Source organism: Physeter macrocephalus, chromosome 4 (assembly GCF_002837175.3).
Source record: "Physeter macrocephalus isolate SW-GA chromosome 4, ASM283717v5, whole genome shotgun sequence".
Lineage (NCBI taxonomy): Eukaryota > Metazoa > Chordata > Mammalia > Artiodactyla > Physeteridae > Physeter > Physeter macrocephalus.
In genome coordinates, this window is record NC_041217.1 from 72173229 (window position 1) to 72194368 (window position 21140).

Here is a 21140-nt window from a genome sequence, read left to right on the forward strand (position 1 = left end):
AGTCTTTTCGTCTTGTTTATGGTTTCCTTTGCTGTGCAAAAGTTTTGAAGTTTCATTAGGTCCCATTTGTTTATTTTTGTCTTTACTTCCATTTCTCTAGGAGGTGGGTCAAAAAGGATCTTGTTGTGATTTATGTCACAGAGTGTTCTGCCTATGTTTTCCTCTAAGAGTTTTATAGTGTCTGGCCTTACATTTAGGTCTTTGATTCATCTTGAGTTTATTTTTGTGTAGGGTGTTAGGGAGTGTTCTAATTTCATTCTTTTACATGTAGCTGTCCCGTTTTCCCAGCACCACGTATTGAAGAGGCTGTCTTTTCTCCATTGTATATTCTTGCCTCCTTTGTCAAAGATAAGGTGACCATATGTGCGTGGGTTTATCTCTGGGCTAGAAAGCCCAATTATATTTACCGAATTCTGGCATGTGCTAGATCCGAGTGTTCTTGTTCCCAATAGGCCAGTCTGCCGTCCATCCAGGAGGAACTGCAGCGCATAGCTGATGATGCCAGAGAGGTAGGAAATGTGACCGGAACCACTGAGATCAACTCAGACCCAGGCCTAGGAAAAGGCAGCTCGGAACTGGGGAGTGAAACTCGGTACCCGTTGCTACTGCCTAAGGGTGTAGTCCTGAAGCTGAAGCCAGTTGCCAACCGTTTTTCTAGGAAGGCCTGGAGACAGAAGCGGTCATCAGTCCTGAAGCCCCTCCTCATCAGACCCAGCCCCTCTCTCCAGCCTAGCTCCAGCTCTGGGAAAACACCAGCTAGGTCAACTCAGTCAGAAGCCCCTCCGAGCAAAATGGTGGTCCGGATTCCTCACGTGATGCAGCCGACCACTGTCTTACAGACAGTGCCAGGTGGCCCTCCACTGGGGGTCCCGGGGGGTGATAGTTTTGAGTCTCCAGCAGCGCTGCCTACTACGCCCCCTGAGGCCAGGACCAGCTTCCCTCAGCCTGAGCCCCAGACCCTGCTCTCCTCTGCCCCTGTGCCCAAGGTAATGCTGCCCTCACTTGCTCCTTCTAAGTTTCGAAAGCCGTGTGTGAAACGGAGAGCCTCAAAGAGAAAGGGGGCCAAGGCCTCTCTCTGTTTGAAGCCTGCCCCCCTCATCCACCCTGCGCCTGTTATCTTCACTGTTCCTGCCACCACCGTGAAGGTTGTGAGCCTTGGCAGTGGCTGCAACATGATCCAGCCTGTCAGTGCAACTGTGGCGCAGAGTCCTCAGACCATTCCCATCACTACCCTCTTGGTTAACCCTACTTCCTTCCCCTGTCCGTTGAACCAGCCCCTTGTGGCCTCCTCCATCCCACCCTTAATTGTTTCTGGCAATTCTGTGAATCTTTCTGTACCATCTACCCCTGAAGATAAAGCCCAAGTGAGTGTGGACATAGGTTGTCCTTTGGCTGAGGGGAAAAATGCCTTTCAAGGCCTAGAACCCAAATTAGAACCTCAGGAACTATCTCCTCTCTGTGCTGCTGTCTTCCCCAAAGAGGAGCACAGCCCAGGGCCTCCACCAGCAGATAGAGTGTGCCAGGAACAGTTGTCAGAGAGCAATGCCTATGGCTGGACTCTTGTGAAAACAGAGGAGGGGAGGCAGGCTGCAGAACCACTGCCTCAGGGCTTCCAAGAATCTCTAAACACTTCCCCTGAGGATTTAGAGGAAATCATTAAGATGGAACCTAAAGACCCCGGGGAGGACATCTCTGGTGGATCCCCAGAGCAGGACAGCTGTGATGAAATCAAAGAAGAACACTCTGTGGAATTGGATGCTGGCTTCACAAGTGAGGAGTCAAGCGGGCCTAGAGAGGTGAAGAAACAGACGGTCCTACAACAGGAGGAGGAGAGGAGTCAACCAGCTAAAACCCCTTCAGCTTCTCAAGAGCCTGCTGATGAAGGAAACTCAGGAGATGTGAGCAAGGGGTCCCCAAGGAATGCTTCAACCTCCACTGACCCTGAAATGGTGCTTAGCAGCCCCTCAGGGAAGCCCGAAGACTTATGCAGTGTTGATGGTCAGTCAGTGGGGACCCCAGCTGGGCCAGAAACTGGAGGAGAGAAGGATGGGCCAGAGGAAGAGGAAGAAGAGGACTTTGACGACCTTACCCAAGATGAGGAAGATGAGATGTCATCAGCTTCTGAGGAATCTGTGCTCTCTGTCCCGGAACTCCAGGTAAGAGTTGGGGACTGTTCTCCAATATTTTGTGGACTCGGTAATAGGTTTAATTTATTGATAGGCCACCTGCTTGCTTTTTGCACTATAGGTAGTCCTAAAATCATTTTTGACTTTTTAAGGTATCATGGGACATAATTTGGGGCTTGAGGTGAGAGGAGAGGGAAAGAGTGAAATGTTACTTATTATATTTGACTTAAACTCATTTAAACATTAAATTGAATCACTTGAGCACAATTTAAATGACCCCCCAAAAAAGATCATGAGTATGGACCCTGGCAAAAGAAAATTATCTTCAGGCTTGACCTTTCAAAACACAACTGCTTGGGAATTCCCTGGTGGTCCAGGGGTTAGGACTTGGCACTTTCACTGCTGGGGCCTGGGTTCGATCCCTGGTCGGGGAACTAAGATCCCGCAAGCTGCGCAGCGTGGCCAGAAAAAAAAAGCAAGAACCCGCCACCCCCCCACAAAAATCTGCTTCCCACCCCCCCATCAGTTAATTAACCTCAGTTTTCTCCTGAAAAAGTCTGTACAGTCAGCACTTGGTGAGCCACTGTAGCGCTCTTAAACACTCTTTGGGGTGTTTTGCAGGAAACAATGGAGAAACTGACTTGGCTTGCATCTGAAAGGCGCATGAGTCAGGAGGGTGAGTCTGAGGAAGAGAACTCCCAGGAAGAGAACTCTGAACCTGAGGAAGAAGAGGAGGAAGAAGCAGAAGGAATGGAAAGCTTGCAGAAAGAGGATGAAATGACAGACGAAGCCATTGGAGACCCTGCTGAGAAGCCTCCTACCACCTTTGCCTCCCCCAAGACTGCTCCAGAAGTGGAGACCAGCAAGTCCCCACCAGGTGAGTTGGACAGGCCTGAATGGGGGCGGGTCTCAGGTGGCCTCATTGTCTCAGGGACATGTGCAGAATGGCTTAGCTTATAAAACAGGTGCTAGTTTCCAGAGGAAATCCTCTGGATCCCCCCTGCCAGTCACCCTTCCCCCAGACAGATGTTTAACCTGGTGCCATTGCAGAGAAGAGATGCTCAGAAAATTTAAATTTGACTTTCATCAGCTGCTAGATTTGTACTCAGTTCATGCAAGTTTTTATACTGGTTCTTAATTCATCTGTCATGCATGAGGCCAAGAGTTATGTTTATTTCAGAAAGCACTGCTTATTTCTCACCAGGACATAGTCTCTTGAGAGCCCAACATCAGACCATACTCACTCTTTTTAGACTTCCATTTTCAATATGCAGTAGCCAGGTATCTCATTATCATGCTAGTTAATGCAGTTACGCTGCCGACTCTGCATAGGCCTGACTTGACGGGGACAGACGTGCCTCTCATAACATTTTTCCAACAGCTTTTCTCCCAAGTTACTACATAATATCGAATAGGATTTGGGTGGGGCGGTGGGATGGGGAGAGTAGAGGTTGCGGGGACAGACAGACAGTTGTTTTCACATGTACTCTAAGGAGAGAACATCAAAGCTGCTGGAAAGGGCCGGAGCAGTCATCGAGTTCGCAACAAGCGGGGCAGTCGGGCCCGGGCCAGCAAGGACATCTCCAAGCTGCTGTTGCTGTATGATGAGGACATCCTCGAGCGAGACCCGCTCAGGGAGCAGAAGGATCTGGCCTTTGCTCAGGCTTATCTGACCAGGGTAGGCAAACGCTGCTTCCTGTTCCTGCCAGTTGCTCTCAGTGAGACTGCTTCTATTTCAGGGGAGGTGTTTTTAAAATGAAGTATGCTTTTCAGGCTGCACAACAGCCTTCTATGCCTCTGCCTTTGTTTTCCTGGAGTTACCAAAAGAACTGTGTGAGAGAACTACAAGGACACCGACTTCAGTCCTAAGCAGATTTATTATTACTGCCTTAGCGTATTACCCCTCTATTGCCCAGAAATGGGGGAAAGGTGATTTCTACCATCATCAGTGAGAGGGTAGGCTAATAAGGACCTTTACTGAGCCCTTGTCTTGAAAAGAAAGACATTTGGTACCCTGGCCAGAAAGTGGGCCTCAGTGATCTTTAGAGTCATGAACCAACCTGTTGGTGGCAGTGGTCCCTATCTCATTCTTTTGGTAACCACCTGGTTCCTTTACACCCCCAGCAAAGTGGAGTACTAGCAGTGACAGTCATGGTTTTTCTTGTCTCCTAATATTTTACTAGCATTCCTAATTTATGTGTTATTTACACTCAGATGGTATCGTGCTGAAATATACATACCAGGTACTCCTTATATATCTCAATATCGAGTTGAAACCAGGAAGGAGAGGTTAGGGGTGTGAGCTAGAGAAAAGCTAACCTGGTATTGTGGGTAGGGTGCTGGTCCCTGGAAAAGCAAGGTTTTTCCATCCCCCACTGCCAGAAAAAGAGCTGTGCCTAGCTCATGGCCCTGTGTCTTCCATTAACAGTCAGATCTTAGGACCTGTCAGAGAAGTAGCCTCTGAAGGATAATTCTAGAGCTCTCTAACAGTAACTCCTCCTCCTCCCTCTGTCCCATTGTTTCTTGTTGGGGCCCAAGGGAAGGGTATTGATTGAAAGTCCTCCTGTATAGGTCCGAGAAGCCCTGCAGCATATCCCTGGCAAATATGAGGACTTCCTTCAGGTCATCTATGAATTTGAATCAAATACTCAGAGGCAGACAGCTGTGGATCTCTACAAGAGCCTGCAAATCCTGCTCCAAGACTGGCCTCAGCTCTTGAAGGACTTTGCTGCTTTCCTATTGCCTGAGCAAGCCCTGGCCTGTGGATTAGTAAGTAGAGGGGCAAAGACAGCACACGAGGATTCTTGGGTCAGAGCACGACTGGGATTGAATAGTGTTGATCAGCACTGTTCCAGTCTCCTGACTGCTTCCAGTCAGATAGCCTTCCCCTAGCCCAAGGTCAGAAGAGCCTCCTTCTTTGCAAGGGATGATCTTCCCAACTTCTGTTCTCTCATTTTCTTTACATGTAAAATGAGGGGGGTTTTCCTTTGTTTCCAGTGGAGACCTTAGGTAATTCATATGCCTTTTGCTTCTCGCTGTTGTGAAACAGGCATTCATTCAACAAATATTTATTGAGTACCTACTATTTGTCAGGCAAAGTTCTAGGTACTAGGGATTTAGTAATTATAAAAGACTAAAATCCTTGCCCTCATGGAGCTTATGTTCTCATGGGGAAAGTTAGGTGATAAACAGTAAGACATATATATATTGTAAATAAATAAATAAATAAAATAAAAATGATAGTGTATATATAAACAGTAAAATATATATAATGCTTTATAGTGAGAATGTTGCAGTTTTATACACGGTGGTCTGGGAAGGCCTGTATGGTAAGGTGACATTTGAAATGTTGGAGAATAAGTGTCTGAACACGAGCAATATCCCACTAGTTCTGCGTGTCTGTCAAGATGGATAAACACAGGAATAAAGGATATAATGAGATTATTTTGAGAGTCTTAAAGCAGTTAAATGGTAATGGTATGATTATACATAATCTTCCCTTCCTGTATTATTATGCAGATTGAATGAGTATCTATGTGAAAATTCTTTGTAAACCGTGAAATGTGTCTGATCTCACAATCCATGAAACAGTAAGCAACTTGAGATGTATAACTCTTGAATCTTTCATTTACATCTTAGTTTTCTTGGGTTGGTAGACCCCAGTGACCCAAGGTGGACAGATGCTAGAGTCTTTAAAAAAAAAAAAAAGATCTCACAGGGAATTCCCTGGTGGTCCAGTGATTAGGATTCGGCGCTTTCACTGCCAGGGCCCGGGTTCAATCCCTCACTGGGGGACTAAGATCCCACAAGTTGCGCAGCACGGCTAAAAAGAAAAAAAAATGATCTCACAGTTGTAAACCAGAGCCTTGTTATTCCCCGTGCCCCTAGCATATTTTTCTTGCTTCTTATGCTTAGAACCCTCAAGTCCTGCTCACACTGTATCGATGACTCCTCTTTTGCCCTCTTTCCACTCTTGTAGTTTGAAGAGCAGCAGGCTTTCGAGAAGAGTCGCAAGTTTCTTCGGCAGCTGGAAATTTGCTTTGCAGAGAACCCCTCACACCACCAAAAGATTATCAAGGTCCTCCAGAGCTGTACAGACTGCTTGCCCCAGGAGATCACTGAGGTATTCTTTCCTGTCCTGCTTCCTTTCCATCGTCAACCTGGGGTTTAGGCCCTTCATTCTCCCTTCCCTAACCTATTCCATATCCTCTTGCTTCTGAGCGGTGGACTTCATGGAGGGGATGAAGAAGGCAAGGAATTTTTAGGCTTACCTAAAGCATAAAGCACTGGGGTGGGTTGGTTGCCACCTGAAACCAAAGCCTGACTGCTCCTCACAGGCTTAGGGGTGCCATAAGTGCCCTGGAAGGGAAGTTCGAAGAAGGAAGTGATGGTCTGGGTGGCGGGTATGGGGAGGATTGGGTTGCTTCCTTGCTTTGCCTTGAGTTAGTGCCTGAGCTGGATGGAGATCAGTAAGGCAGGGATAGAGAGTGGTGTCACTGGGAATCAAACCTGTTAATAATACAGGCATACCTAGCCAAGACATGGAAGCAACCTAAATGTCCATGGACAGAGGAATGGATAAAGAAGATGTGGTGTATATATATATATATACAATGGAATATTACTCAGCCATAAGAAAGAATGAAATAATGCCATTTCCAGCAACATGGATGGACCTAGAGATTATCATAGTAAGTGAAGTAAGCCAGACAGACGAAGACAAATATCATGTGATGCTGCTTATATGTGGAATCTTAAAAAAAAAAAAGGTACAAATGAACTTATTTACAAAACAGAAATAGATCCACAGACATAGAAAACAAACTTATGGTTACTAAAGGGGAAAAGGGGGTGGGGGAGGGATAAATGAGGAGTTTGGGATTAACATATACACACTGTATAAAATAGATAACCAACAAGAACTTACTGTATAGCCCAGGGAACTATACTCAATATTTTGTAATATCCTCTAAGAGGAAAGAATCTGAAAAAGAATGTGTGTGTGTGTGTGTGTGTGTGTGTAAACTGAATCACTGTGCTATACACCTGAAACTAACACAACATTGTAAATCATCTATACTTCAATAAAAAAATATACAGGCATACCTTGGAGATATTGCAGGTTCAGTCCCAGACCACCGCAATAGAGTGAATATTGCAATAAAGTGAGTCACACGAAGTTTTTGGTTACACAGTGCATGTAAGAGTTATGTTTACACTATACCTTAGTCTATTAAGTATGCAATAGCATTATGCTCTAAAAAATTTACACACGTTAAGTAAAAAATGCTCACTATCTGTAAATCAACTGTACTTCAATAAAAAAAAAAATGCTGGGCTTCCCTGGTGGCACAGTGGTTAAGATCCGCCTGCCAATGCAGGGGACATGGGTTTGAGCCCTGGTCGGGGAAGATCCCACATGCCGCGGAGCGACTAAGCCCGCGAGCCACAACTGCTGAGCCTGCATGCCACAACTACTGAAGCCCGCACACCTAGAGCCCGTGCTCCACAACAAGAGAAGCCACCGCAGTGAGAAGCCCGTGCTCTGCAACGAAGAGTGGGCCCCGCTCGCTGCAACTAGAAAAAGCCCACACACAGCAACCAAGACCCAACGCAGACAAAAATAAATAAATAAATTTTTTAAAAAAATGCTAATCATCATCTGAGTCTTTAGCAAGTTGTAATCCTCTCGCTGCCGGAGGGTCTTGCCTCAGTGTCGATGGTGCTGACTGATCAAGGTGGTGGTTTGCTGAAGGCTGGAATGGATATGGCAGTTTCAAACAACAAGGAAGTTTGCTCCATCGATTGGCCCTTCCTTTCATGAATGATTTCTCTATAGCCTGCAATGCTGTTTGATAGCATTTTACTTACAGTAGAACTTCTTTCAAAATTGGAGTCAGTCCTCTCAAACCTTGCCACTGCCTTATCAACTAAGCTTATGTAATATTATGTAGTATTATTATGTAATATTCTAAATCCTTTGTTGCCATTTCAACAACCTTCACAACATCTTCACCAGGAGTAGATTCCATTTCAGGAAACCACTTTCTTTGTTCATCTGCAAGAAGTAACTCCTTATCTGTTCAGGTTTTGTCATGGGATTGCAGCAATTTAATCCCATCTTCAGGCTCCACTTCTATTCTAGTTCTCTTGCTGTTTCTGCCACATCTGCAGTTACTTCCTCCACTAAAGTCTCGAACCCCTCAAAGCCATCTGTGAGAGTTGAAATCAACTTCTTCCAAACGCCTGTTAATGTTGACTATTTTTACCTCTTCCCATGAACCACGAATGTTCTTAATGGCATCTGGAATGGTGAATCTTTTCCAGAAGCTTTTCAATTTCCTTTGCCCAGATCCATCAGAGGAATCACTATCTGTGGCAGCTGTCGCCTTATGAAATGTATTTCTAAAGTACTAAGACTTGAAAGTCAAAATTACTCCTTGATCCATGGGCTGCAGAGTGGATGTTATGCTAGCGGGCATGAAAACAACATTAATCTCGTTGTACATCTCCATCAGAGCTCTTGGGTGACCAGGTGCATTGTCACTGAGCAGTAATATTTTGAAAGGACTCTTTCCTGAGCAGTAGGTTTCAACAGTGGGCTTAAAATGTTCAGTAAACCATGTTGTCAACAGATGTGCTTTCATCCAGGCTTTGTTATTCCATTTATTTATTTATAAATAATTTTTTAAAAAAATTTATTTATTTTTGGCTGCGTTTGGTCTTCATGGCTCTGCGCAGGCATTCTCTAGTTGCGGCGAGCGGGGGCTACTCTTCATTGTGGTGCACGGGCTTCTCATCGCGGTGTCTTGTCTTGTTGCAGAGCACGGGCTCTAGGCATGCGGGCTTCAGTAGTTCTGGCACAAGGGCTCAGTAGTTGTGGCTCACGGGCTCTAAAGCGCAGGCTCAGTAGTTGTGGCACACGGGCTTAGTTGCTCCGCGGCATGTGGGATCTTCCCGGACCAGGGATCGAACCCACGTCCCCTGCATTGGCAGGCGGATTCTTAACCACTGCGCCACCAGGGAGGTCCCTGTTGTTCCATTTAAAAGAGCAGAGGCAGAGTAGATTTAGCATAATGCGGAAGGACCCTAGAATTTTTGGAATGGTAAATGAGCATTGGCTTCAACTTAAAGTCACCGGCTGCATTAGCCCCTAACAAGAGAGAGTCAGCCTGTTCTTTGAAGCTTTGAAGCCAGGCATTGACTTCTCCTCTCTAGCTCTGAAAGTCCTAGATGGTATCTTCTTCCAATAAAAGGCTTTTTTGTACACTGAAAATCTGTTGTTTAGTGTAGCTACCTTCATCAATTATCTTAGATCTTCAGGATAACTTGTAGCTTCTACATCAGCACTTGCTTCTTCATCTTGCACTTTTATGTTGTAGAGATGGCTTCTTTCCTTAAACTTTATGAACCATCTCTTCTAGCTTCAGAATTTTATTCTGCAGTTTCCTCACCTCTCTCAGCCTTCATAGAACTGAAGAGAGGGACTTGCTCTGGATTAGGCTTTGACTTAAGGGAATGTTGTTACTGGTTTGATATTCTGGTTTGCTCTTAGACTAGAAAAACTTTCCCCATATCAGCAATAAGGCTGCTTTACTTTCTTATCATTTGTGTGTTCACTGGAGTAGCACTTTTAATTTCCTTCACGAACTTTTCTTTTGCTTTCACAGCTTGGCTAACTGTTTGGCACAAGAGGCCTAGCTTTTGGCCTGTCTCGACTTTAGACATGCCTTCCTCACTAAGCTTAATCATTTCTAGCTTTTGATTTAAGGTGAGAGATGTGCCACTGTACCTTTCACTTGAACACTTTGAGGCTTTGTAGGGCCTAAGTGTTCAACTGAAATTGGCCTAATTGTCTCAGGGCATAAGGAGTCCCAAGGAGAGGGAGACAGGTGGGGGAACAGTCGGTCGATGGAGTAGTCAGAACACATACAGCGTTTTATCTTTTAAGTTCACTTCTCATATGGGTGTGGTTCATGGTGCCCCCAGACAATTACAGTAGTAATGTCAAAGATCACTGATCACAGATCGCCATAATAAATATAATAATAATGAACTATTTTGAAATACCGTGAGAGTTACCAGAATGTGACACTGAGACATGAAATGAGCAAATGGTGTTGGAAAAATGGTCCTGATAGATTTGCTCGACACAGGTTGCCACAGACCTTCAATTTGTAAAAAAACACAGTATCTGTGAGGTGCAGTAAAGCAGACACTAAAATGAGGTCTGCCTGTACCCCTGCTTTGTAGGCAAGTAAGGAGGGAGAGGAAGTTTAAGAGTTCTTAGTTATCAAAGAGAGGCTTCTGTGTGTCTCCCAGTTAACTAGGAAAGTAGAACCCAGAAGTATGTGGGATTGATTTGGAATGGTGGCCTAGAGAGGCTCTGGAGACGTCATCTTTCCTTCTGCAACTCTCCCCAGCTCAAGACACAGATGTGGCAGCTCCTCAAAGGCCATGACCACCTACAGGATGAGTTCTCCATCTTCTTTGACCATCTGCGCCCAGCAGCTAGCCGTATGGGTGACTTTGAAGAGATCAATTGGACTGAGGAGAAAGAGTATGAGGTACAGGCTGTGAGGCTGCCGTAGGGTTGTGAAGGGGGAAGGCCATGTGTAGGAGGGATATCTGCCCAGAGTCTGTGTTGAGTGGCACCAACTCCTCCCCAGTTTGATGGCTTTGAAGAAGTGGTACTGCCTGATGTGGAAGAGGAAGAGGAACCTCCCAAGATACCCACAGCCTCAAAGAACAAAAGAAGAAAAGAGATTGGGGTCCAAAATCATGATAAGGTACACCAGGTTGTTGGGGATTATCCATCTTTCATGAATCAAGCCTTGAGTTTTCTGTCTGAGTGGTCCTCTGGCTTAGGGTGGTGCAAAAGCCTCTGTGATCTGAGGCAGTCATGGAGCAGGAACCAAAGGTCAGGCTGCTGTGGACATGCAGAGCCCATGGGAAGAACGATGCAGCTGCTGAAGAGGTCCCACCCATGATTGCCTCATTAGAAGGATCTGTTTCTCTAGCTCAGAGCTATTTCTCTCGTCTTGGGTCTTCTTCCTTTCTGTTCTTGTGAAAAAACAGAACCAGGATTCCTCATTTTAATAATAATGACGACAGCTAATACTGAGCTGTGTTCCAAAGTATCACGTGTCTCTTGTATTTTACATGTACTATTCACTCGTTTAACTCTCACAATAACCCTATGAAAAGATTGCTCTTGTTTGCATTTTCTAGAAGAGGAAACTGAATTGCAGAGAGGGGCCATTGCCAGGGTCTCATGTTTCATCAGGGGCAGCGCTAGGATCTGAGCCCACGTTGTCTGGCTCCATAGTCTGCTTGTACTCACTGCTGTCTATTGCTCTTCAAGAAGTAGTCTTTTTAGTCCATTTCCCTTTACTACATGTCTTGTACTCTTTCTTCGGGAAACTGCTTCTTAGTAGCTGAATGACCTTGGGCGATTTATTTAATCTCTCTTTGTTTCAGTTTCTTCATTGTCAGTGGGGATAATAATGGTACTTATGTCTTGGGTTTGTTGAACAGAGAGTATCATTGAGTGAGCCTTCCATATGTACAAAGCCCTCTCTCAAGGGGATTGGAGGAGAGGGGAGAGCTCAAGGCACAGGGAGACAGAAACAAAGACAGACGAGTGAGTAGATCGTATCTCATGAGGGAGCTCTCCAGTGACTTTGCCTCAGATTATATTTCACTTAAATATTTCTTGAAACATCTGGGCAATTGGGATATGTCAGTCTTTGGGTCATTTACAGATTGTTTCAGGGATTCATAGTAGGCTTCAATTGAGTTTGGGCATTGATTTCCCCAGGCAACGTGAAGAGATGGTGTATAATGAAAGAGAAAGGAAGCGGGGGAGGGGGTCGGGGGGCGGGCTTGTTCAGATGGCTCACAACTTAGCTCCCTCTATTGGTACCAAAAATGCTTGGCAGTTAACCAAGCCCAAGTGTCTCCTAGGAGGCTGAGTGGCCAGATGGGGCCAAGGACTGTGCCTGCTCCTGCCATGAGGGAGGTCCTGACTCCAAGATGAAGAAGAGCAAGAGGAGAAGTTGTAGCCACTGCAGCAGCAAGGTGAGGAGGGAACTGGTACCAAGGGGTATCGGAGCTGCCTAGGGCAACGCAACCCTCAGGTTGCCTTGCTGTTTGGGGTATTGTTTGCTACCACAGATGTGTACCTTACTGAATTCCTAAAAAGATTACATGTGGATAAGTAATATGCTGTACACGTACACATTAGTGTGTGTATGCAAAATAAATAGAATCTTTAAAAAATATATATATATAATGGATTTTGCTTTTTAAAGAGAATCTTGTAGGTGAAGCTTTTGGAATAGGGAAGAATCAACCAGTTCATGTATTTCCCTCTTAGATTTTTTTTTTTTTTTTTGGCGGTACGCGGGCCTCCCACCGCTGTGGCCTCTCCCGCTGCGGAGCACAGGCTCCGGACGCGCAGGCCCAGCGGCCATGGCCCACGGGCCCAGCCGCTCCGCGGCACATGGGATCCTCCCGGACCGGGGCACGAACCCGTGTCCCCTGCATCGGCAGGCAGACTCTCAACCACTGCGCCACCAGGGAAGCCCCGATTTTTTTTTTTTTTAATAAAACAAACCTGTGTGAGGAAAATAGCCTAAAGGTAATGCTGGTTCTCTAAAGTAGGGTTGGTTGGCAGCAGAAATACAGTCCTTGGTTAGAGGATTGGTAGAGTCCAGCACTCTTTTTTGGACCATTTAAAATTGTTGGAGCAGGCATGCATGTTGGTTGACTTGCTGAGCATCATGGCAGGGTTTCTTCCTTTGGTCGGCCCCTAAGATAAAAGAGGTCAGGAGGCCCTTGACCCAGAAGGCCATCCCTGCAGGTCTGTGACAGCAAATCCTACAAGAGCAAGGAGCCCCATGAGTTGGTGGGCGGCAGTCCCCACGGAGAGGCCAGTCCTGTGCCTGGTGCTAAGGAAGCTGGGCAGGGCAAGTACGTGACGGAGGAGGAAGCCCCAGAGGAGCGAGAAAGCACTGAGGCAACCCAGAGCAGGACTGGCAGGAGTACCAGAAAGGGAGAGATGCCTGTTCCAGGTGAGTGATCCAACTGCCAACCCAGCCTTTCTCCCTTTATTTCTGTCTCATTCTCACATACTTCAAGCAAGAACGTCTTTGAGCCTGGATAATATTAGTCTTTTCAGGGATAGACTACCACCTCTTTTACTAATAAACCAGTAGGAAATCCTTACTGTCCAGCCTTAATTTTCTTTCCTGTGGCCTCAATCCTCTTGCAGAAATAAGAGTACTACAAATCAACACGATCCAGCATTTTCTTCTTTTTAAAAAAAATATATAAATTTATTTATTTATTTTTGGCTGCGTTGGGTTTTCATTGCTGCGTGCGGGCTTTCTCTAGTTATGCGAGTGCGGCTACTCTTCCCCGTGGTGCGCAGGCTTCTCATTGCGGTGGCTTCTCTTGTTGCGGAGCACGGGCTCTAGGTGCACAGGCTTCAGTAGTTGTGGCTCGTGGGCTCTTGAGCACAGGCTCAGTAGTTGTGGTGCATGGGCTTAGTTGCTCTGCGGCATGTGGGATCTTCCCGGGCCAGGGCTCGAACCCGTGTCCCCTGCATTGGCGGGCAGATTCTTAACCACTGTGCCACCAGGAAGTCCCAGCATTTTCTTCTTGTGTTCCCATTCCTGAACCCCTTCCCCTTGTCTCCAGATCCTCTATGGTCTGCATTCTAAAGCCTCAAGCCATTCTCAGCTTTGGCAGTCAGACTTCATATCTTTATATAAGTGACCCTAGCCCCCACCCTCACCTCACTCTTGGACCTTAGAACTTTATCACGGTAGCTTGCCAGAGTGACCCCGTGGTAGTTTGTGTCCTTAGATGCATTGTGACCCTGTCCATACCCTTAGATCCTTATTTTCCTCCTAAACAGGATTGGCAGCAGGGAGCACTTTGCTGTCTCCTCAAGAAGTGACTTTTACAGACCAGCTCCTCCTCGATGGCCCACCGCCCTGCTCACCAGAGACTCCTCAGCTTCCCTCCAAAACTGGAACTGTGCTGTGCGCTGTTAGGAGTAACCAGGCTGGGCCTGAGGTTCTCTCCTGCCCCAGGGCATCCCCCAGACTTGAGGATGAGGGCGAGGGCCATAAGCCAGGGCGTGAGTCACAGGCTTCCATGTTGGTCTGGAATGCTTCAGAAACTGAGAAATTGCCTGGAACCGTTGAACCCCCTGCTTCCTTCCCGAGTCCTGTTTCCTCAAGGACCGGAGACTTAGGGGGAAGACAGGTGTCTGGGAAACCAGATACTGAGGAGAGCTGGCTGCCTTCCAGTAGAGCTGGGGTGACAGCAGACGGGGTGTCTCCTGTCCATGAATCTTCATCAGGAACTGACACCTCAGAGACTTCTCCCAAAGCCCCTAGAGGAGGTTTGGCTAAAGACAGTGGAATACAGGGCAAGGGTCCAGTGGGGGAGCCACAGACGAAGGCCACAGAAGCTACAGTGTGTGCCAACAACAGCAAGGTCAGCTCCACGGGGGAAAAGGTTGTCCTGTGGACAAGGTAGGTGGGGATGGATGTGTGAGCGTGTTTGGAAAGTGTATGGAACACACCCATGTTACTGATTTAGATTAATTGCCTTATGTGGATTCCAGGGAAGCTGACCGCGTGATTCTGACCATGTGCCAGGAGCAAGGAGCACAGCCGCAGACTTTTAGCATCATCTCCCAGCAGCTGGGAAATAAGACCCCTACTGAGGTAAGTAGGGGAAACCCTGCTAGAGCTTCAAGCTCCAGAGGAACCGAGGAAAGGAAGAGCACAGGTTGGCCAACTAAGAGGTGATTGGTGATTATAAAGGTCTGCCCTGAGGAAGACCTTGACTTGTCAGCGTGGTTAGTCGTGGCTCTAGAAGAGAGAGGGCATTGAATTTTGAGGTAGAAGCCCCAGGGATTGCATTCTAGTTTTGTTTTTAGAAGGAATGTGACTTTGGGCAAAATGTTTAGCCTTTTAACCCGAGTTTCCTTATCTATAAGGAGGGCACAGCCCTCACTGCCTTACTGTGTAGAACAAACAAGATTGTTCAAATTGGTATATAGTGCTTAGTAAATGTTAATGTTAAAACGTTACTAACTTGAGAAAGGTGAATGCAAGCCTCCTCCTCTCCTCCTAGGTTTCCCATCGTTTTCGAGAACTCATGCAGCTCTTCCACACAGCCTGCGAGGCCAGCTCCGAGGATGAGGACGATGCGACCAGTACCAGCAATACAGACCAGCTATCTGACCACGGGGACCTTCTGTCTGAGGAAGAGCTGGATGAGTGAGACCCTGGGAGCGTGAGGGTGTCATCTGCACAGGATCGAATCCAACAGGCACCCTGATCGGGGGAAGGGTGGCTGTACTTCGCTTGTAAAACCCTTGAGCTCAGTATGAGGAGCTGGAGGAGCAGGGGGCCAGGGACAAGGACAGTGGCAGGCTGGGGGTTGGATGGCCCTGCCATCCTGTGTGTCTTTAATGAAGAGCTTAGAAATCTATGTTGTAAAGAACATTGAGGGAGAGTGCAGCTCAGCTCCTTTTCTGTGTGTTTTTTTATTTTCTTTTTTGTCTGGTGGTACATATTTATTGTTGTGTGATCTGATCACAGTGTTTCTAAATGTAATAAATGCGTATGTTGGTGTAGCCAGTCCCAAGACACTGAGCTCCTGCATCCAGCAGCTTTTATTGTAAACTAGCTCTTTCCTTTTCTTGGAGCTTTAGTCCATGAGGCTGTTGCCACTCTGGTAGCACTGAGCCAGGCTGCGTAGCTCCTGCAGCGTCTCCTCTAGGTCATCCTGTTCCACTCCAGCGTCCATGAAGCTGGCCCAGCGCCGCAGGTCGAGTTTGGCGAGATCTTTGGCCAAATCTCCCAGGGTCCGGTTCAAGGATGAAGAGGAGCGGAGGGCCCCGAGCACGGGGATGCTCTCCACCGCTGCGGAGGCAGAGAAACGGGAGCCCTGTGAATGGACCACTGTTCTACCCTTGGGACTCCGTTGCACACACAGGGAAGTCTGGGCCTCTGGTAGACTTGATTGTATAGTAAACTCAATAAATTTTGTGTCCTCTCCCCTTTGTATACTAGCAGTGCAGAGGAAGAACACTTCTCTCAGGAGCCATAGAGTGAATAAAGGAGTGTTAAACTGGGAATTTCCAAAGTACCTTTATCCAGGAAGGGGTATAGTAAAACTCTCCCATGCTTGAAAACCTCTTGGTTTTCTTCACCTCCTACATACCTGCCCCTGTTGGGGGACCATCCAGAACCAAACCCTGCTGGCTGAGGCTTGAGGAGAAGAGGTAGGGGTAAGGAGGAACCACCTTACAGGGAGTCAGCAGCAGATGAGAAGAGCTGTGGGGCAAGAGGACAGCAGCTGAGTGAGGAAAAGTCGGGAGGTCGGAGGTCTGGGAGGAGAGCAGGAGCAAGCGTTAATTATACTGACCTCCTGACTCCGGGCTGCTGCTGCTGCAAATACTGGGCCAAGACTTCTTCCCCGGTGGTGCACGCGTGGAGTGGGGAGGGCAGAGGTGTCCCTGGGGTGAGCTGACTGCCAGAACAAAGCCAAAACCACCTTTAATCTGTGGCAGCATGAATGAGAAACTAGGACTTAGGTTCTCAGGCCATCAGCTGGATCGGGATGCTCACAGTGGGCCAGAGGGAAGGAGAGCAGGGCAGTGCCATTAGAATACCCAGAGGTATGAGAAAAGGACGTGAAACAAAAGTCTGACAAGGGCTTCTAAGGACCACCAGCCCTCACCTGGTGTGGCATGCTCTGTCTAGACCCCTCAGCACCACGGACTGGGCAAAGCAGCACGTTCCAGAAGGGTCCCCACATGCAGACAGTGGGGTCCATGGGGTGGCCTCTCCAAGCTGCATCAGCGTATCAGGGAGGGACTGGCTTGGAACTAAGGGGAAGGGGATGGTTGCTCCTGCTGTGACCACCTAAAGATAAGGAAGAAATCAAGTTATAGAGCTTTTTCTCAGCTCTGACCCATCTCCTCACAAAACTTAATACCTTTTTCCCAGAGAAGTTCAACATATCAGCCAGATGAACCATGGAAACTGGTGAGGAGCATAGGCGATAAGGAACAGTGACTGTGTCCAGGGCTGTAGCCAGGATGGCGCCACAGTGGAAGGGCAGAGCGGCCTGTAAAGAGGATACAGAGAAGAGCACTTGGCCTTCTGGGTGTGGAAAAGAGAGTGTGGAGGCAGAATAGTAATGGCAGAGAGGCCCGCATGCTTTGGGACAAAGCAGGGGTGTGTTTGGCCCAGGGCTGGATAAGCATAGGACAGTGTCATCTAAGAGGCCACATCAGAGCCGAGTTCAAGCTGAGGCTTCAAGAATAGAGCCGGTAGCAGATAAAGGCTGACTCGGCGAGCGCGTGCGCGTGTGTGCGTGCATGTGTGTGTTGCCGTCACTAGCTGCAGTCAGAACAAGAGCGTCGAGCCTTACATCATATTGCAGGTGAGGGAAGTTGACAGGTGGCTCAGGTTGCAGCCCCAGGCTCCCACCCAAGGATAAGGGGCAGACCAGAGAGCTGTGAGCAGACAGGTGCACCAGACCGAAAGCTGTGTTTAACAGACGGTAGATGTTTTTCTGGGGCTCCTGGTGAAAGAAATGAGAGTAGTTTGTTTTAACCAGATTTCTCACTGGGCTATCCTCATTTCTCCCTCCTTACCCTGTGACCGTTTCTCCCCACAAGAACTACTCACCCCGAGGCGGTACGGACCAGGGAGCAGGCCCCAGGTTATTATTCCCCGCCCTGAATACTCGTCTTGTAGCAACTCTGCGGCCTTGGCGCCTACTCCAGAGAAGCCATTGTGCAGGTCACACAGGATCTGGAAGCCCTGGAGAGAGGTGAATGGCGAAAGTCGGCAGGATGAGGGGAGTTTCTACCCAAGTGCCCGCCATGCCATGCAACTACCTGCAGGTAGTCGCACTCCTCCACGTAGAAGTGCAGCCTGTCCTCCAGCTCTTCCAGGTACTTGGGTTCCTTCAGGATACTCTCCCCTTGGCCAAAAGCCTCCAGGCGACCTGCTTCCCTGCCATGCATAAACACAGTCCAGGATTTACAGGACTCCCCCACTTCCATCCGTCCGTCCAAGAGTTCTTGTACTGGAGGAGGGCAGGGAAGGTGCCCTCAAGAGCCTCATCCAACATTAGTGGGGACCCAGTTTCCTGCCTCACAGCCTCTGGGGCCCTCCATACCCATCATGGTTGTACTTCTGAATCATACAGATGCTCCGGGGATGGAGATGGATTCTGAGAAAGTCTGACCAGACTCTGATGCTGCCCTCTGTGGGGATAACTGGTTTTGGAGTCGTAGCAGTGGTGAATGGTGGGGGAGCTGAAGAAAAAGCGGAGGAAACGTACCTTTCTCCATGTTCCTGGTCTGCCCCATTCCCCATTTTGCAGTATCTGGAGAAGTCTCACCTGTGCCATTGGGAATGGATTTGACCCTCCAGATACCATCACTATTCAGCACTCCCTGGGCGGGATGAGAAAATCTACATTTAGGTCCAGGCCGTCTAGACGCAAAAGTTGATTTATCCTCCCTGATTTTGCTGGCCACACCCTACAACCTCCTTTCCGTTCACGTACTCACAGTCCTTTAGTAGGAGAAAAAAGTGCTTTTCCTCAAACTACCATCCTAGGGCATTTAAGATGGCTAAAATTCTCTTTTTCTCTGCCCCAGTGAGGCACTCTGGTTGTAGCACTGGGCCTAAAAGTTCAGGGCAGAGGCCCTCACCTCTGCACTCAGGAGGTCCTGGAGATAAGGGTTCTTGGGATAGAGTTCCTCTTTGTGTGTGGTGAGCTTCCCTTGCCTGAAAGAAATTGGAGATTGATCATAGTGTCAGTTTTCCTGAGTTCTCCAGCTTCCTATGCTCCTTCCCGACTCCTCCAAACATCACAAGTACCATGCTATTGCAGCATCTAGTTGTTTGTCCCTGTAGAGTCCACCGTCTTGTTTTAGGGAGCTCAGACTACCTGTACAAAAATAACAGACAATGTTAGGTAAAGCCCTGTCCCTCCCATCGTTCAGCTAACCTTCCTCTGATCACCTGACAACCCACTGTCATCGTCACTCCAGCACTTGGCCCTTCCAAGCTTTCTCCATTAGACATGGGTTGAAAAAAACCCTTGCCTAGGAGAATGTAGATTCCATCCTTCATTTCCCAGCTTAGTCCTTAGCTTTGGGACCTCGGCAAAGACCACACCCAGTGGTTCTACGGGAGCGCCACAGTTCAACATCTCACTGTGTCTAGGGACAAGTAGGCCATTCCAGAGATAGCTCTTGAACGGAATAAAATTTTGCTTTCTTGCGTCCCCTCAGGTGTTGGCATTCTGTGGTTAGCTCTCCCCTATGGCTCTTCATCTCTGGTCCTTCAGCCTAGTATAGTCGGGGTCAAGGATCTTGAAGCGAACGGATGCTAGAGACTCCACACGCGAAGGGGAACACTGGGAATTGGCTGACTCCAGCCACCACCTAACCCTTTAGATCCATGAGTATGAGTCTCGGCGTGTAAGTCTCTTGGCCGTGTAACGTCCGGCCGGTCCGGTACAGGACGTCGGGGCACAGCTCTCCCGGCGGTTCTTTGGCATCGGTCGGCCTGCACAGCGCAGCATCCTGAGGAGGCACAGAGGAAGGACTGGACTCGGGTGGCGAGAGGAACAGGCCGGAAGCAAGGACTAGAGATCCGGATAGGTTCAGCTAAGGCAGCCGCCCAGAGACCTTACCTGCTGGTTCCACCAGTGCGCTCCCACGAAACCCGCAAAATGTCCCAACTGCAAAGTGAGCACCTCCCGCGCCCCGCCCGCCATACTGCGCGGCTCCGCTGGGCAGCACAGCCACAGCCTGCCCACTCGCTGCTCCTTGCCGATTGGCTCAGCAGGCTTGTGGGTGGGGCCTCATTCCCGGCGTCCTATTGGCCCATAAACACATCCTTTCCCATAGGATAAACGATTCGTTGAGCTTTAAAGACACCGCTCCTCGTACCCCGCCTCTTCCTGGCGTGGAACAGTCTTGCTTATCAGTCGTTGTTGTCAAGGGGCGGGGCACAGTAGCGCAGGCCGGAAGTTGTGGGCACCAGGGCTCAAGCGCCATGCTGGAGCGTTCTTGGCGCTGGGTTTTTCGCACCTCCCTGGCGCGGCTCACTAGAGTCTCCTACCTACTCCTGACGGCTCTTGCAGCTGTTGTGTCTTTTTCCACAGGATACTTCTGCTGGCTAATAGCGTCTCAGGCAAAAAATAAAACCTTGCCAGAAAACTAGACGCTACCCTAAAGCCTCACATGTGTCCTCTCCTTCCTGTCCAAAACTCACAGCCTTCCTGACTTCTAACCCTGTGGACTGGCTCGCTCTATCTATCGATAACTATGTAATGTAAGTCAATCAGAGTACATATTCTTTTGCGTCTGCCTTTTGCTCAATATTGTTAACTTCTTCCCTGTTCTTGCATATACTTATAGTTCATTTTCATTGCTTCAGAATGCCATTGTAGAAATATACCTCAAATGATCTACTCTGCTGATAATAGACTTTGGAATTGTTTCCAGTTTAGGGCTATTAGGTGCTACAGTTAACATTCTTGTGCATGTGGACAAGCACACATTTCTGTTGTGTATATACCTAGGAGTGTAACTGTTGGATCATAAGGATGGGAATGTTTGAATATGGTAAATAACACCAAACTTTTCTAAATTTACCAATTTACAGTTTCACCACCAGCGTAGGAGTGTTTTCAGGTGATGCTCCATAACCTTGCCAACATTAAACATTTTTAGTCCATATCATTGGTTTGTTTTCCTGATCATTAGTGAGATTGAGAGCACCTTTTTATGTTTATCACCATTAGAATAGCCACTTCTGTGAAGTGCATGTTCAAGTCTCTTGCCATTTTTTCTTTTGGGTCATCTCATCCATTTGTAGGAGTAAGTACTTTATTCTGAATGCAAGCCCTTTGTTAGTTACTTGTGTTGAAAATATCTTCTCCCACTGAAGT

General features: G+C 47.8%; 2 protein-coding genes across 5 annotated transcripts in view; one reads left to right on the top strand and one right to left on the bottom strand.

Annotated features, from left to right (window-relative positions):
• Window positions 1–16283, top strand: part of GON4L (gon-4 like) — a 96698-nt gene extending 80415 nt beyond the window's left edge. For all 3 annotated transcript variants that reach the window (XM_028488772.1, XM_007110398.3, XM_055084295.1), the window contains 12 exons: window positions 453–2156; window positions 2748–3003; window positions 3620–3804; window positions 4698–4895; window positions 6106–6249; window positions 10550–10693; window positions 10796–10915; window positions 12093–12206; window positions 12991–13201; window positions 14050–14674; window positions 14767–14869; window positions 15282–16283. In XM_028488772.1, coding sequence (XP_028344573.1) covers window positions 453–2156; window positions 2748–3003; window positions 3620–3804; window positions 4698–4895; window positions 6106–6249; window positions 10550–10693; window positions 10796–10915; window positions 12093–12206; window positions 12991–13201; window positions 14050–14674; window positions 14767–14869; window positions 15282–15431 — 3954 coding nt within the window. In that variant the 3' untranslated portion in view covers window positions 15432–16283. The remainder of the gene's footprint in view (window positions 1–452; window positions 2157–2747; window positions 3004–3619; window positions 3805–4697; window positions 4896–6105; window positions 6250–10549; window positions 10694–10795; window positions 10916–12092; window positions 12207–12990; window positions 13202–14049; window positions 14675–14766; window positions 14870–15281) is intronic.
• On the bottom strand, window positions 15808–19996 carry MSTO1 (misato mitochondrial distribution and morphology regulator 1). Of its 2 annotated transcripts, none has more exons than XM_028488778.2 (14): window positions 19878–19996; window positions 19632–19767; window positions 19058–19127; window positions 18889–18964; window positions 18513–18627; window positions 18348–18435; window positions 18064–18181; window positions 17852–17986; window positions 17592–17744; window positions 17154–17285; window positions 16896–17080; window positions 16581–16685; window positions 16377–16489; window positions 15808–16075 (listed from the first exon to the last, which is right to left on the bottom strand). In XM_028488778.2, the coding sequence occupies exons 1-14, from the start codon at window positions 19959–19961 to the stop codon at window positions 15861–15863; spliced, it is 1725 nt and encodes a 574-aa protein (XP_028344579.1). In that variant the 5' UTR covers window positions 19962–19996; the 3' UTR covers window positions 15808–15860. The 2 variants fall into 2 exon arrangements, with proteins under 2 accessions (XP_028344579.1, XP_007110459.1); XM_007110397.4 differs by having other exon boundaries at window positions 18348–18486; window positions 18573–18627; window positions 19878–19995.
• Window positions 19997–21140: the final 1144 nt, after the last annotated feature.

What these genes read in the sequence shown, in the direction of transcription:
- MSTO1 (XM_028488778.2), bottom strand. Translation starts at nt 19,961, where the DNA reads ATGGCGGGCGGGGCGCGGGAGGTGCTCACTTTGCAGTTGGGACATTTT. An exon ending in AGGACCTCCTGAGTGCAGAG is followed by an intron (nt 18,628 to 18,888) that starts GTGAGGGCCTCT and finishes CATCCCGCCCAG; the next exon opens with GGAGTGCTGAATAGTGATGG. An exon ending in TGAACTTCTCTGGGAAAAAG is followed by an intron (nt 17,081 to 17,153) that starts GTATTAAGTTTT and finishes CCTTATCTTTAG; the next exon opens with GTGGTCACAGCAGGAGCAAC.